Below are 16,288 nucleotides of genomic sequence, written 5' to 3' on the forward strand. Positions count from 1 at the left end.
TGCTCCCCAAAAACTATTGAAAAAAGAAAAAAAATACAGTTTTCCCTCTCTTGAACTGTGTGTCACTCGCCAAAGAATTCCACGGCGACAGCATTGCTATGAATGGGGCAGTCATCATGGGCTTCAGAAGAGCCCAGAGCCCAACCACAGGCATCGTTCCTATCACAGCTCAGCTAGAACTGTACCTTTTATGAACAGTTTTCAGAGGTACACTTATCATCCGTATTCTCCCCCTGCCTTCTAAATTGGCCGTTTATTACTTGTTTTTACCCTTTGTGGAATGCTCCTTTAAAAAATGTTGGCTTCTGTTTAGATTTGAGAGAGAAATGAAATTCCCTGCAGATGCAAGCGGTCAGAACGATATTACCCAAGAGGAGGCCATGTCTAGCTACCTATGCAAAGTCCCGAGCTTGGGGTCTCTCCTTCAAAGGTGAGATACTTACTGCCTGTGAGCTGTCTGTATCAAACGGGGCTGTGCTTTTCACATCAAAGGCAGTGGCACTCCAGTGACAATAACTTACAACTTGGGCACAGGGGACAGAAAGTAAGTGGGTGAAAGGTCACGTTCCCAACCCAAGCAGCTCCACAAAGAGCCGCACCACAAGGCTTCCCGGATGGAGGACCGGGGCAGACTGAAGTCCCAGCCACTGCAGTGATAAGGCAACCAAAGTCCAGCCATCCAAAAGTGGTCAGAAGGAAAGCCGAAGTTTAATCTGGACTTGGAGAAATGTGTGGAAACACAGACACTGCACTGAATACATGAGGCAGGGGCACTGAAAACTGAAGCAGGCAACAAGGAAAGAACAACTGGTGCACGAGGACAAGCCGAACTCTCAAGAGCAGAGTCTGTCCCAGACCTCCCCTCCTCTTGCTCCTGCGAAGCGGGAGCGGACAGGAAGGAGGTCTAAAAGCATCCTTTTCTGGCATGCTCGGCAAAGCTGAAGGTTCGGAATCCGAGCTGCTTCTCGTGACAACCAGCCACTTCTCATGAGAACTGGACCAAGGGCAGCTCTCTCACTTCTAATTAGGGGTCTGCGTGTGGCTGACACAGCAGAGACCTCCTTCCACCTCCCCCATCTGCTTCACAGCCAGGCAGAGAGAGGTGAGGGCCTGTGTGCAAGTGCGTGGCCCCAGACACTGTTCTTTTTAGGAGGGCAGGTCTCTGCTCTCCCTCATCTGCAGGGAAAGTTGATGGTGCCAAGGCCGTGTTTCTCGTGAATTCTGCCGACTAGCTGATGGTGTTGCTACAGTACACAGTTCCTGAAGGTAGTGCTCTTTTTAAAAAAGGACAGTGGCAGATCACGGGCTCCCTAAAACTTTTAACGAGTCCTCATCTGCATGGGTTGCTGTGACCTGCTACAATTCAGAGCATCACATGTGGCTTTACGAGTCAGCTCAGAGAGGACCGGTCAGACTGTTAGAAGCTGCGGATCTCAGGCTGCTCTTCCAGAGACGCCTGGGCCTACCCTCACACAGCCGTGCACACTAGAACTTGCGACAGCAGACCATGGAATGCAGATTTCAAAGGCTCTTCCCATCTCAGGGAAGAAACCCAAGACCTGGCATCAGAACATCATTCTTCTGCAAAACATTTTTGAGGCTCTCTAAAAATCAAGCCCAGTTTCCTAAGCTCTTCTTAAAGCCCCTTGACTCCACACCCATGAAGTCATGCAGGCTGCCGTCTTCCAGCATTGGAAGCCAGGCGACAGCTGCCTATTTTCTGTGAGTCAACTTCCCTGGAACTGAGGTCAGCTTCTGCCCTGGCCTCTTGTCAGTTACTGGCGCTTAGACGTGTCCTGTAACCTCGTTCCCTCTCATCTTCTGCATGGCCTGTTTTGGGTATTAAGTGAGACAATGTATGTAGCGCTAACTTGTATCTTGTACACGAAGTACTGATAAACGGGCTCACATCATCATTACAACACAAAGTCTTACTTCCTACAGAACAACAGTTTTAGGTTTTAAAAAAAAAAAAAAAAACCAACAACGCCGAAGTGGGCCGTGGGGTGTCCTTTTCTATTAAGGACGTTAATTAAGCAGACATGACAAATGTATCCATGACATACCACCTGGAACTTTATCAGCACCCAGAAATGCCTGCAGGGGCCCAACGGAGCAGTCTCTTGATTTGGGAGAAAGCTCTTGGGAAGAAAATGTGACCTGTGCTTATTATCACCTTTCCCATGTTGTCACCTATTCTCAAAATGTCCCCCAACATCCTGGCCAAGGATTAAGAGACAATCCAAAATAAACCAGGAGAAGCCATGCAGGGGAGCGTCCGCACCGGGAAGCCAGACAGCAGCCACAGCAACACACCGTGCTGCCGCGGTAAAGCCTTGCTCTCCTCAGTTTGCCCTGCGTCCCTCTGCACATGGCGCCGGGGGCAGGATGCCAGCACAGCCTCCTTGCTACAAATGGGGTTGTGGGATGCATCTGGCCTGCTGCCTGCTTCCACAGCTGCAGCTGAAACATCTCACAGAGTTGGGTCATTCAAGGTGAACCCCCCCTGGCCCCGACTCACAAAGCTGGGCCACAGCTGACTTGGGCAGAGGACTGGGGTGTCTTGCCGGGTTGGTTTGGGAAAGGGGTGTCCCCCAGCTTCCCTAGGTGGCTTTTATGTTCCTGGGGGAGGACAGGAGGCCGCCACACAAGGACATGCCATATGTCTTTACCATCAACCACCACGGCAGTCAGCAGGCCCTTCTTCTTGCTGCTCAGCCGGTCGTGCGCCTGGCACTGCTGGTCCCGGAAGCTAGGCAGACCCTTGGGGCAGGGCAGGTTCTCGCAGACCGCATGCTCCACACTGGCACCCAGGCAGTGTGCACCTCCAGGCCCAGGGCTAGAAGGAAGAAGAAGGCCTGCATTAACCAGATGGTGCTACCGAAGAGCAGGAGAGCTCTGTTTCTGTCACTCTTGCCGGGAGGAAGAGGAGTGGGGGATGGAGGCAGGGCAAGATTTCCAAAGCAAAGTCCTCTCCGCTGTTACAAACCACATGCCCACAACCCCAGACCCACATTGCCGGCAAGTTGAAGTGAGCCCTCTGAAAGGTGCATCCGGGAACTGGGAATCATGGAAGCAGAAGGACATGTTGTGTCCTTCATCTGAACTTAAAATTTGGCCATGGGTAACAATGAAAACCCAAGGGACATCTCTGGAGCATGTGTGTATGTGTGTGTGTATGTTTTGCAAGGGTTTCCTCTGAAATGAATACTTTTTTGGAGGAGAGATGGAGTCTTGCTCTGTTGCCAGGCTGGGCAACCTCTGCCTCTCAAGTTCAAGTGATTCTCCTGCCTCAGCCTCCCCAGTAGCTGGACTATAGGCACGTGCCACCATGCCAAGCTAATTTTTGTGTACTTTTTTTAGTAAAGACAAGTTTTTCCCGTGTTGGCCAGGATGGTCTTGATCTCTTGACCTTGTGATCTGCCCACCTTGGCCTCCCAAGGTAGTGGGATTACAGGCATAAGCCACTGCACTCGGCCTGAAATGAAGACCTTTAAATGGCCCACAGGTATTCTCTGGAGGTTAAGTTTCGCGAAGAGTAAATACATAGCTTGTTTACGTTATAATGAAAAGAATAAGAATAATGAGTTCACCTGCTCATGGGCTTCGAGGGGAGATCAGTTAGATCCGGGCTGAGCTCCCTTTACCTGGGCAGGTGTGACACCACACAGGCTAATGCTGTGGTCTTGGGTCCTAGGTGCTCTGTGCTGAGGCTGGGGTTTTAAGCCATTCTGGAGACCCAGGCTGTGTTCACTGGCCAACTCCACATGTGTGAGGGCCTGGCTGCAAGGCCCTAGGGTGTCCTTGGAGGACCCAGGCCTGGGCAACCTCAACGGTTCCATTCATTTCCATGATGCCAAGGTCATCATGATGGAATAAGCTCTCTTATCCACTCCCACGCCCCTCTGTACTTTTTACTGAAATTCAGCCTATGACAGAAAGGGGCATACATCCAAACTGTTCTGCGCAACGAATTTCCAAACCGTGCACACCTGCTGGCCAAATGTCATCTCAACACATCAGCCATCTCCTTTGTTATTTCTTTTTCTTCCTTTGCCAATCTTCACGTTCAGAGAGCAAGGCCGCCCTGCGATTGCTGCTTTGGGAGAGAGGTAACAGCAGGAGAGGGCAGAGACTTCAGGCTTTTGTGTCAAACAGATCTGCACGGGGGGTTGGAAAGCTGTTTCTGTGAAGGACCAGATAGTGAACACTTTTGGTTTTGTGGGCCATCCAGTCTCCAGCCACTCATCTGCCACTTTAGCACAAAAGCAGTCTAGAGACAACATGTAAAAGAACAGGCATGGCTGTGTCCCAATAAAACTTTATTAAATACCCGGTGGTTAAGCCAGATTTGGCCCGTGGAACCTAAGTTTGCCAGCTCCTGATCTACATAGATGTCTTGGAGAAAATGTCCTGGGGAGAAAGTCCCCTTTCATACTTCTGTCTGCCTCATATACATCAGAAAATAGTTCCCTCCCCCAAGAGAAGAGGAGACCTTGGGAGATTAAATCTACTGGTGGCCCCACAGTGGGGCCCTGAGCTCTGCTCTTCAAGGCAACAGCTAAACCTCTAGAAGGTTTATGCGGCCTGAGAACAAAGGGACCTTGTGATCTGCTTCCTGCATAGAAGGCAAGGGAGGCAGTTTCAGAGAATGATAGGCAGAAGGAGCCTCAGAAAGCCTCCCCAGGAACCTGGCCCAGGTACCAGTTGCAGACAGAATGAATCATGAAGCACAGGGTGGAACAAGTGTAGAGGGGTGACCCCCAAGAGCCACATGGATCAGCAGGAGAAACATCACTCCGGCAATAAGTAAGTCCCCACGAGTGGGCACCAGAGAAGGAAGGAGTGAGGCCGCAGAGGCACACTGGCACAATGTTTCAGGCTGAGCTGGGCCCCCACAAAACGATGCCACGGTCCTAACCTCTAGTGCCTCAGAGTGTAACCCGATTTGGAAATAGGGCCAACGGGGCACAGATAGAATTAGATAAAAGGAGGTCATACTGGAGTAGGTTGAGCCCCTAATCCAATATGAAGTGTCCTTGTAAAAAGGGGACATCTGGAGATAAACAGACACACAGACACACAGACACACACACACACACACACACACACACACACACACAGGAAAACACCAGGAGAAGATAAAAACAGAGACTGGAATAATGCTTCTATACTCCAAAGAATGCCAAAAATTGTCAGCAAGCCACCAGAAGCTGGGGGAGAGGCCTGGAACAGATTCTTCCTCACATCCCTCAGGAGAAACCAACCCTGTCAACACCCTGATTTGGACTTCCAGCCTCCAGGACTGTAAGACAGTAATTTCCGGTTGTTGAAGCCACCTGGTTGGGGGTTCTGCGTTATGGCAGCCCCAGGAAACTAAGGAAGCGGACGACACAAGGACCAGATGCTCCTTGTGGACCTTAGATGCAGACTCAGGGAAAGCAGGGCAGAAGCTGAAGTCATGAGGAACACAGTGTGGACAAGGAGTGTGAAAATACAAATGAGGTCGGTTTGCAGAAGAAGAAAGGCAGCTACATTCCCTACACCCTTGAGTGTAGCCTGCGATTGGTGAACAGCATGTCATTAACTTCCGGAGTTGTTATCGAGCTTCCTTTTACCTACGGTTTCATCCCTTTCCAAAAGCTGACTTCTCCAGTTTTACATCTGCCTAACCCACAAACAACAACTACCTTTACCCCGACAGTGAGGAGGTGGAGAGGAGGTAAGATGCGATATGACGTAAGAGAACTGGATCCAGAAGAAAGCGGGTGGAGGCGGACCCCCGGGGTATCACATGTGCCTCGGCACACCTCCCTCCAGATCTGCTTATGCTGCTGCTTCTCCATGGCAACTTCTCCAACAGGCAGTCTCTATGTGGCCCCTTATCTAGCTCACAGCCCCACGGTCCCCACTTCCCACCTCCTAACCCTCTGTCTGTCCTTGAGGCCACCTTCACCCTGAAGACTGTTTTTCTTTCCTCCCTAGAGCATCTCCAAATCTTGTTCAGGTCTCTGCTATGCTGCTTACCATCCAGCTTATGAAATGGAGCACCGTCTTCCTCCTGTTCCTCTGGGACGAACACTGTGCAGCGTGGCACAATGTTTCCTAGCCATTTCTGGTGGCTTTCTAAGTTCTCCTAAATGATGTTGCTTTTAAATGTCTTTGTGCTTAAATTTCTGGCTCCTAAAAGGAAAAAGGAGGAAAATCCTTTTTCTGTGTTCTCAGCAGAGGACACTGCACAGGATGGTCTTCAATAAACAGCAGTTAGACTGAAATGAACTATATTGCCAGAGCTTATCTTAAAATGAGGGAATGATGTCAGGGAAGAGAGCTGAGGAGGAAGCACCAGAAATCCATCTCTCCATCTAGACAATAATCTGACAATAACTGGCAAAAACTATCTGAAGAAACTATTTTGAAACTGCAGTCTACTTAAAAGCTTGCATCTTCCAGGGGAAAGCCTGGCTGGTCAATTTCAATTAGTTTTGCTCAATTTCAGCCTTTAGTGTGGGAGCAGCTACTGCCCATCCTTCACCCCAAAGGCAGGCAGCTACGTCTGTGCTCCTAGTGCAACTTTCTGGAGTCAGGGTGAGCAATAAGAACCTTATCTTCCAAATAACTGTGCTCCGATGGTTAATTGCTACTTTAAATTGTCAAGGTGCGGATGCAGAAGATGGCTGACATTGCTGTAACCTCCATCAGGTGAAGTCCTTCAAAAAAAAAAAAAAAGACCTGATAAGACTTTAAGCTTCACTTCAGGTTGATTCCTGATCCAGAGATACCACTAAATCATAAAACAAAACAAAACACCCTGGGGAAGGGGTAGAATCTGTTTCTAGGGTTACCACATTATATGATTTGAATGTCTAGGTTTTAATGAAAACATCACAAGGCATACAAAGAAACAGTAAAGTACGACTCATTCAAAGGAACAAAATATATTGGCAGAGTCTTTCCCTGAGAAAACCCAGATGCTGGCCCTGCTAGACAAAGACTTTAAAACAATTGTCTTAAAAGTGCTCAGGAACCAAATGAAGGCATAAAGACAGGAAGACAATGTACAAACAAAATGAGAGTATCTATAAGGATATGGAAATTAAGGAAACAAATATAAATTTTAGAACTGAAAAGTGTAAGAACTGAAATGAAAAATCCACCAGTTCATAGCAGATTTTAGCAGGCCAAAGGAAGAATTCACAAACGTTAATACAGGACAATTGAAATCATTCAGTCTGAGCAGTAAAAAGAAAAAAAAATGTACAAAAGTGAGGAGAAATAATCTGTGGAACAGCATCAAGTGGATCAATACACGCACTATGAAAGTCTCAGGAGAAGAGAAAGCGGTAAAAGGTTATTTGAAGAAATAATGCTTGCAAGTTTCCAAATGTAAAGACATAACTACAAATTCAAGAAGCTAGAGAAATTCTAAGAAGGATACAAGGACCCACACTAAGATACATTATAATTAAATTGCCAAAAGACAGAAAGGGAACCTTGAAAGCAACAAGAGAAGTGACACATCCCATACAAGGCATCTTCAAAAAGATTATTAGTCAGTCTCTCACCAGAAAACTTGAAGGCCAAAAAGAAGTGGGCTTATGTATTCAAAGTGCCTAACAAAAGAACTGTCAACAAGGAATTCTATATCCACGTTTAACTGTCCCTCAAAAATGAAGGTGGAAATTAAGACATTCCCAGATAAACAAAAAATGGAGACAGTTTGTTACCACTAGACCTGCATTACAATAAATGCTAAAGGGAGTCCTTCAAGTTCAGATGAAAGGATACTAGCCGTAACCTGAATGGAGGAGGAACAGGCTCTTCTCCCTGGTCCTGGTAGGCGGCTTCTCTCAGCATGCTTCCTTAGTGGCCTGTGATGCATTCCACCTCCCTGTGGGCAGCTTCCAAGCACACCAAGTTTCCGGACAAATTCCTAACCTGGTCTAAGATGCAGTTTCTTCCCTTGGACACCTTAAGTGTGGCTTCTCAGAGAGTTCCACCAGTACAGAACCTCTGCAAGCCTCTCCCTCACTGAGTGGGCCCCAGGTGCACCCTCTCTAACCAGGTCCAAGTAATTTCATCCCTGGATGGAATGGTGGTAGAAGCTACTGTCTGTCCTTCACAGTAGCTGCGTGTGGGTCACCGTCATCCAGATTTGTTCCTTCCTTGGGTGCTCTGCCTCAGACCTAAAGACACTGGGTGCTATCTGTATCTGTTCTTCCTGTATTCTTTAGAGTTTAACTCTTAGTGGGTAAGTTCCCATTACTCCAATCACCTGTTATAGCTAACATTTCCTTAAACTTTCCCTGATTAAAAATATGACCAAAGGAATTGATTTTCTTCAGTTTTAAGTCATTATTTTTAACAACATGAGAAAAAAAGAAAAGCAATCCACTAGGTACATGATTTGCTACCTAAATAATCCCAAATGCTACACGGCAGGACCCCGCATGTGACCCCTCATTTTTATGACTGTCTCTGTAACACAAGGCCTCTACAGTAACCACGACATCAGTGAGGGCCTCCTGCATGTGGGGCTGACCTCCAAACAATGTGGGGGTTAGAAATGCTGAGCCGCCACATGCAGCAGAAAATCCACATATAACCTAACACCCCCAAAACTTAACTATTAGTAGCCTACTATTAACTGGAAGTCTTACTGATCACGTACAGGTAATTAACACGTTTTATAGGTTATTATGTGTTCTCTACTATATTCTTATAGTAAAGTCAGCTAGAGAAAAGGTTAAGAAAATCATAAGAAAGAGAAAATATATTTCCTACTCATTAAGTGGAAGTGGATCATCATAAAGGTCTTCGTCCTCATCGTCTTCACATTGGCTGGACTGAGGGAGAGAAGGGGTTGGTCTTGCTGTCTCAAGAGCAGCAGAGGCAGAAGAAAACCCACGTGTAAGTGGACCTGCACAGTTCAAACCCATGTTGTTGTCACGTGTGGCTGTTGACAGCGTCTGGGCCTTAGTGAGGGGAGATGGTACAAGGGCCTGAAGCCTGCCTGGTGGTCTGCCACATTTGGGATAATTGTTTATGATCACCTTTGTGTTTCAGTGAAAAAACGGTGTTAGGAATGTGTTTTGGAGGCACTGGTATTGCAGAGAGACTAGTTTTTCTTGGACAACTACATGTCCAGACCGGAAGGCGGTCAGCACATTTTACAGAGTGTAGTCAACTGTACGTTGCTCCTGAGACAACAGAAAGAGGCACCCTCCATCTGTGGCATGGAGAAGACAGAGGAGAATCCTTACCAGGGAAGGTGTGGCTGGCAGGGTTTCCAGAGACGGTTTCCTGACAGAAGTTCTGAGGGAGAACTCCAGGGAGGCCCCAACTTTCCCAAGGACCCCACACTGGGCTGGGAGGATGAAGCTTGAATTGTGTGGACACAGGGCTTCAGGAGACATGTGTAGGGCCAGCACGTGTAGCAGGGGACCAAATCCCCAGAAGCACATGGAGACCCTCACACAGGCTCGGGAGCAGAGGGTGGGGCTCTTATTCAGCCTGGAAGCTGCTGTCAACTACACAGTGAGAAGAAAAACAAAACACGTCTAGGGAGACTAGAATGACAGAAAGCAAGCTTGGCATGGCTAAAATCAAGAGCAGCTAACACAAGCGAATCCTGATAGAGGTATCCCTTCCTAGGAGAGGAAGGTGGGTCCAGTTCTTCCCTGACCTCTCCTGTGAGGGGGAAGGCACAGGTCTGCTGGGCTCCATGGCAAGGCTTTCCCGTGAGGCCTTTGGGTGAAAGCCAGCAAGGTGCAGTCTCATCCTGAAATGAGAACTGATTTCTGAGGAATGGGAAGAAACTTCAAGGAAAGAGGCACTTTCACATAAACAGTGATCACAGAGACAGCCAACATCCCCAGAGGGCTCCTGCTTTGCCGGCCCGTCTAACCATGACTTCATTACATCCATACCCAGAATCAGAAGGCGCCCCTGATTGCATCCTTTGGGTGAGGGAACCAATGCTCCAACAGGCGACATAACCACTTGGCTGACGAGCAAGAGGTGGAGAGAGGAAATGTAGCGTGCAAGAGGCTCCTGGAACCAGCAGGAACAGGCGCCCGCCTCCGGGAGGGGCTGCCCATCAGCCATCACAAGGCCTGAAGGACAGCCCGACTCACTGACCAGTCAGCGGGGTGTGATGGTTTTTTAAAAATTTGCATCTTTACTATCAATCAACAGTTTCTAGCTTTTCTGTTCTAGAACTTTCTAGATATGAAGAGAAAAGAAATGTGGGTGTGTTGCCTGCAGGTCAGTAGTCAGCAGGTATATGCCTCTGGGGTTTCTGTTTGTTTGGTTTTTGAGATAGAGTCTTGCTCTGTCGTCTAGGCTGGAGTGCAGTGGTATGACCTCGGCTCACTGCAACCTCCACCTCCTGGGTTCAAGTGATTTTTGTGCCTCAACCTCCTGAGCAGCTGAGATTAGAGGCACACACCACCATGCCTAACTTTTTTATATTTTTAGTAAAGATAGGGTCTCTCCATGTTGGCCAGGCTGGTCTCGACCCCCTTGTCTTAAGTAATCCCCCCGCCTCGGCCTCCCAAAGTGCTGGATTACAGGGGTGAGCCACTGTGCCACGCCTGTTCTAGGACTTCCTAATCAAGAACAAAACAGAAGCTTAGATATAAAACCAAATGGTTTATATGGGTACTTCAGAAAAACAGGACATCCAAATGGCAAATAAGGACACAGATATTCAGCCTCACTGTTGATGAGCAAAGTACAAACTCCCCCGCCAGATACTGCTACACACGCATCACAACGGCCCAAATGGGAATTACTGACAGTACCGGCATCACTGAGGACACGGCGGGGCAAGTGGAAAGCCACCACAGCCACGCGATGGAGATGGCATGGTCACTCTGCAGAGCTGGCAGCTGTCATGTGGTCACACATGCACGCCCCAGAGGCCAGCATCTGCTCTCCTGCTGCACTGACACATCTGCACGTGTGTCCCAACACACACGTGCCACAGTGATGGGCAACACTGTGAATGGACCTGTGCTTCTTTGTATATTCTGTTTTTTTAAAAAAATTATTATACTTTAAGTTCTGGGGTACGTGTGCAGAGCGTGCAGGTTTTTACATAGGTATACACGTGCCGTGGTAGTGGTTTGCTGCATCCATCACCCCGTCATCTACATTAGTTGTTTCTCCTAATGCTGTCCCTTCCCTAATTCCTGACCTCCTGCTATCCCTCCCCTAGCTCCCACCCCCGAGGCCCCAGTGTGTGATGCTCCGTTCCCTGTGTCTGTGTGTTCTCCTTGTTCAACACCCACTTATGAATGAGAACATGGGTGGTGGTGTTTGGTTTTCTGTTCTTGTGTCAGTTTGCTGAGAATGATGGTTTCCAGTTTCATCCATGTCCCTGCAAAGGACACAAACTCATTCTTTTTTGTGGCTGCACAGTATTCCGTGGTGTATATGTGCCACATTTTCTTTATCCAGTCTATCATTGATGGGCATTTGGGTTGGTTCCAAGTCTTTGCTATTGTGAACAGTGCCTTCTTAAGTTTGTTTAAAATAAAAGAGTAAGGTAGAGAGAAACTGAAACTGAAAGCGTGAAGAGGAAGGTGAGCTCTACCCCAGTCTGCCAAGCCCCTGCAGCACAAGGACCATCTCCTGCTGAGGTGGAATCCTCAGTGCCTTGACAGACCCCAGCGCAGAGCACAGAAGCAGCAAATGTTTGCTGAGATCAACAGGATTACATGGCAAAACATCTGCCCCTTTCTCTGAGGGCAGACAGAGAGGTAACATCAAGGTAGGCTGGGGGAGAAAGATGCCGCTTTTTGTTTTCAGGTTTGCTGTCTTAAATGAAGACAGACCAGAAGATGAAGTCACAACGGCAGTTCAGAGCAGCTTACCATCCAGAGACACAGGGTGCTCAGTCGAGAGCTGGCAGTTCCAGCCCCTGCCCTGGCGGCTCCCGGTTCTGTGAGCTCTGAGAAGGGAGGAGGCAAAGCCATAGGGTTTCAGAAGCGCTGCCAAGCTGCTCACGCACCGTCGGGGCAGCAGACATCCCAGTTTGAAGGCCTCCTCTGAAACGTGTGCAAGTAACTCATGTAACTTATGCTTCAGTGTAGAATACTTGAATTTTAAAAAATGCCAGGTATCGTATCAATGCCAGGTCACTGGCACACTGAAAGCACACAGATGGGGTTTTACTGTGGAAGCAAAAACCAATTACAGGCACACGACCTGACCCCAGCTGTCCTCCCGCTGTCTCAGCAGGCTAGCTGCCCTCCTCTCCCTTTGCGGCGCACATGGGCTGGATCTCATGGCCACCCCGCCATGTCCCAGCCCGGCTCCGCGCTCCGCTCACCTGCCCGGGCTACACGTGCTGGGATGCAGCTGGCTTTTCACACAAGTGCAGCTGAGCCTTCTTTCCCTCCCTCCCCAGCCCTCTCCTGCACGCGAACTGTCCAGGGGTAACAGAAGGTGAATTAGAGATGCATTTTCTATCTTGTAGTCTCCTGACTAACTTCCACCAACAGCGACATAAATTATGGCAAGAAAGGCAAGGCCAAGGAAGCTGGTTAAGAAACACGAATGGTCCCTCAGGCCTCCACGTCAGCTAGTAAAAAAAAAAAAAAAAAAAATTCCAAGAGCTGTGAAGACCAAGACTGAAAAAAAATGACTGCGTGTGGAGGGACTCTCTTGCCAATATTTTTGGACAGTGAATAAACCAGCTGCAGAAGACAGGCAATGGAGCCAGGAATATAAAGTGAAGGGGTGAGGAGGGGGTTGTGGGGGCTCTCCAAGCCTGAGACCTACATCACAGTGAGATTGGGACCTTGTGAAATCTCGAGGCAGGAGGTCTGGTGACTTAGCAGTGAGACGGGGAGACGACATTGTTTTCGTTAGAGCTTGGATCCGAGGCCCTGGTCAGCTGTGCTTTGTAACAATCACCACATTAGGGCATCCTGCAGAAGCAGGCTAGAGACTGCAGCTGGACTTCATAAAACACGTCCACATCCTGCATCTCTTTGGGAAGTCCCCAAGACAGCTGCTAATCCACCCACCCAAGGTCTTCCCATTCACCTGGGCTAGATCCATGGAGGCAAGAAACTCCATTGAAAACTACAAAGGTTTATAAATCATTCTATTGCAAAGACATGCACACGTATGTTTAATGTGGCATTGTTCACAAAAGCAAAACTTGGAACCAACCCAAATGCCCATCAATGATAGACTGGATAAAGAAAATGTGGCACATATACACCATGGAATACTATGCAGTCATAAAAAAGGATGAGTTCATGTCCTTTACAGGAACATGGATGAAGCCGGAAATCATCATTCTCAGCAAACTGACACAAGAACAGAAAACCAAACACCGCGTGTTCTCACTCATAAGTGGGTGCTGAACAATGAGAACACATGGACATGGGGAGGGGAACATCACATACCAGGGCCTGTCAGGAGGTGGGGGGATAGGGGAGGGAGAGCATTAGGACAAATACCTAATGTAGATGATGGGGTGATGGATGTAGCAAATCACCATGGCACATATATATCTATGTAACAATCCTGCATGCACATGTATCCCAGAATTTAAAGCATAATAAGAACAATAATAAAAGAAGACTGCTTGGGAAAAAAGAGCACGTTGTTTTGTTCACAACAGAAAACAGAGCTACACTGTCACTGCAAAGGTTCCGACAGGCTACCAAGGGGTAAATATTATAGGAGCAAAAAGGTATGGCTTCTCTTACTGGGGAGAAACTGCAGCTGTCTGAACTGGGTTGTGTCAATATGATTCAGGTTTGTTTTTGTTTTTCATTGAGATGGAGTCTCGCTCTGTGCGCTCTGTTGTCCAGGCTGGAGTGCAGTGGCACAATCTCAGCTCACTACAACCTCCGCCTCTCAGGTTCAAGCGATTCTCCTGCCTCAGCCTCCCGAATAGCTGGGATTACAGGTGCGCACCACCATGTCAAGCTAATTTTTGTATTTTTAGTAGCGACAGTGCTTCACCATGTTGGCCAGGCTGGTCTTGAACTTGTGACCTCAGGTGATCCACCTGTCTCAGCCTCCCAAAGTGCTGACACTACACATGTCAGCCACTGGACCAGGCCCCCTCATTTTTTTTTTTTTTTTTCTGTACAATGAAGCAAAAAATAATACCTCTCCCACAGGGCTGCATTCCATGATTTGCTACATAAATGCCTAAGTGAACCCGGCGCATGGTGTGGGTCTGCTGCATCCACCACCCTTCTCACGACCAGACATGGAGGAGGTGGAAAGGACGTAAGAGGAAGCTGCGTGGATTCAGGGGCTTTGTGTGGATTCAGGGTCTTCACATGGATTCAGGGACTTTGTGTGGATTCAGGGGCTTTGGACTCAAGCAGTGCATGGATGGTGGTGCTGTTTACTGAGGGGGAGATGTGGGCTGGGAAAGGAGGGTCCTGTTTGAAGTATCTGGGGGAAAAGCAAGAGGAGGTGGCGGGACTGCATCCCTTGTGGTAGGCGGGGATTTTATATGTCTTTGCTTCTCACTGCAGGCCCACACCTAGCAGAGTTCAGGCCCGGGCGAGGTTTACTGAAGGCTTCGCCTTGGAAAGGCTTCACCAGGAAGAGGCGTGGGCTGGGAGGAGTGAGAATGCAACAGGCTCTTTCTGCTCCTTCCACCATTGCCCTGCCCCATAGGATGCTGCTGCTGGGCAACAGAGACTGGACATGAAGGTGCAGCAATGCCTGTAACAATCCAACGTGCTGAGACCCATAAACCCTCAGCCGTTGTGTGCCAAGGCCCTACAAATTCTCCCATTCCTCAGTGGTAACACAGAGGAAAAAGCAAGGGAGAGAATAGTCATGACCACCACGGCACGGGAGAGGGGAGGACCTGGTAAAGCAGAGGGGTGAAAGAGTTTTCCAACTTTGCAATTTACAGAACAGCCTCTCTCCTGGGGCCACTGGACCTGGAGGAATGCGGAGAGGATCCCAATACAAGTAACCTCATGGCAGGGAAGGCCAGGGAGAGTATCTGAGTGCAGTTGTCTGAAGGGGGCTGTGTTTGGGATCCTCCTACAGCAAAATGCTCCTGTGGTATCCGAGAGTAACCGCGGGTGGGCAGGGCAGGACGCAGTTCAGAAAGTGATAGCGGTCCAGCCAAGACATGAAGCCGAAAAGCTCCAAGCCTTGCCTTCAGGCTACGCATGAGGGGGATGCCCTAGCTAAAGTCACCCCAAGAAAGCAGACAGCACTGGTTCGCTTCAAAGAGGCACCGATGGCATCTGCAGTGTTCACAACTTCTTACTCTTGCAAGTGTTGCCCTCACCTAAAGACAATTTAAATGTTGACAGTCTCAGGACACTGGGTCCTTCAGGCATTCAGAGGTTCTGACTTCCTCCTGGTATAATGTTTACTGGGTGTCACCAGTTATGGGTTAAGAAACATCACATGCCAAGAAGACCAGTCTTTCACTAGGACCCACAAACTCCAATCACAAACATGGGGCACCCATGGCAACCCCTGACAATTTCTCTCTGCACTTAGCAAAGCCTGAGGCAGGGAAGGGCAATGAGTCCCATCCCCGTTCTTCTGTCTGTGCTAACGAGAGGGGTTGCTTTCTGAATACACACCAAGGACTTTCTGCACATTCCCATGAATTCTTCCAGGTTTTAGATGAAGCGAGAAGCACCAGCCGTCAGTGCTGTAAGAAGCTGTGGTGGGATGTGAAGATTTGTCTGTCCTGGCTTTGAAGCCTGGCTCTTCCCACTCTACCACATCAGCTGACTTTACTGTGCGGAACTAAGGCCTGGGAACAGAAGGGTCTTCCTTGAGGTCACATGACCGTTAACCAACAAGGTCAGGCCCAAATCTCAGCACCATGACGCCAAGCCCAATGCTCTCTTCACAGGGCCAGAGGTCAAACTATTAACTTCAACACAGAACAATGCAAAAACTGCCACCACTCTCTAATAATTTCCCACCATTTAGCCAAACGGGGTTTCTGATCGTCTACCCATCTATGCCCGTCATTAAAAAGTCATTTCTGGGTTGAACGTGGTGGCTCACACTTGTAATCCGAGCCCTTTGGGAGGCGGAGGTGGGCAGATCACGTGAGGTCAGGAGTTCGAGACCAGCCTGGCCAACATGGCAAAACCCCGTCTCTACTAAAAATACAAAAATTAGCTGGTGTTGTGACACACACCTGTAATCCCAGCTATTTGAGAGGCTGAGGTAGGAGAATCGCTTGAACCTAGGAGGCAGAGGTTACAGTGAGCCAGGATCATGCCACTGCACTCCAGCCTGGGTGACAAAGTGAGGCTCC

The 16,288-nt window shown here is 48.6% G+C and overlaps 1 protein-coding gene across 1 annotated transcript in view; it reads right to left on the minus strand.

Moving 5' to 3' along the window:
• The window catches only part of ADAMTS17 (ADAM metallopeptidase with thrombospondin type 1 motif 17), a 331,102-nt gene that overhangs the window by 116,323 nt on the left and 198,491 nt on the right, over positions 1-16,288 (minus strand). The window contains exon 13 of the mRNA XM_017518719.2: positions 2,673-2,839. Coding sequence (XP_017374208.1) covers positions 2,673-2,839 — 167 coding nt within the window. The remainder of the gene's footprint in view (positions 1-2,672; positions 2,840-16,288) is intronic.

Source organism: Cebus imitator, unplaced genomic scaffold (assembly GCF_001604975.1).
Source record: "Cebus imitator isolate Cc_AM_T3 unplaced genomic scaffold, Cebus_imitator-1.0 Scaffold19, whole genome shotgun sequence".
In the NCBI taxonomy this organism is placed as follows: Eukaryota; Metazoa; Chordata; class Mammalia; order Primates; family Cebidae; genus Cebus; species Cebus imitator.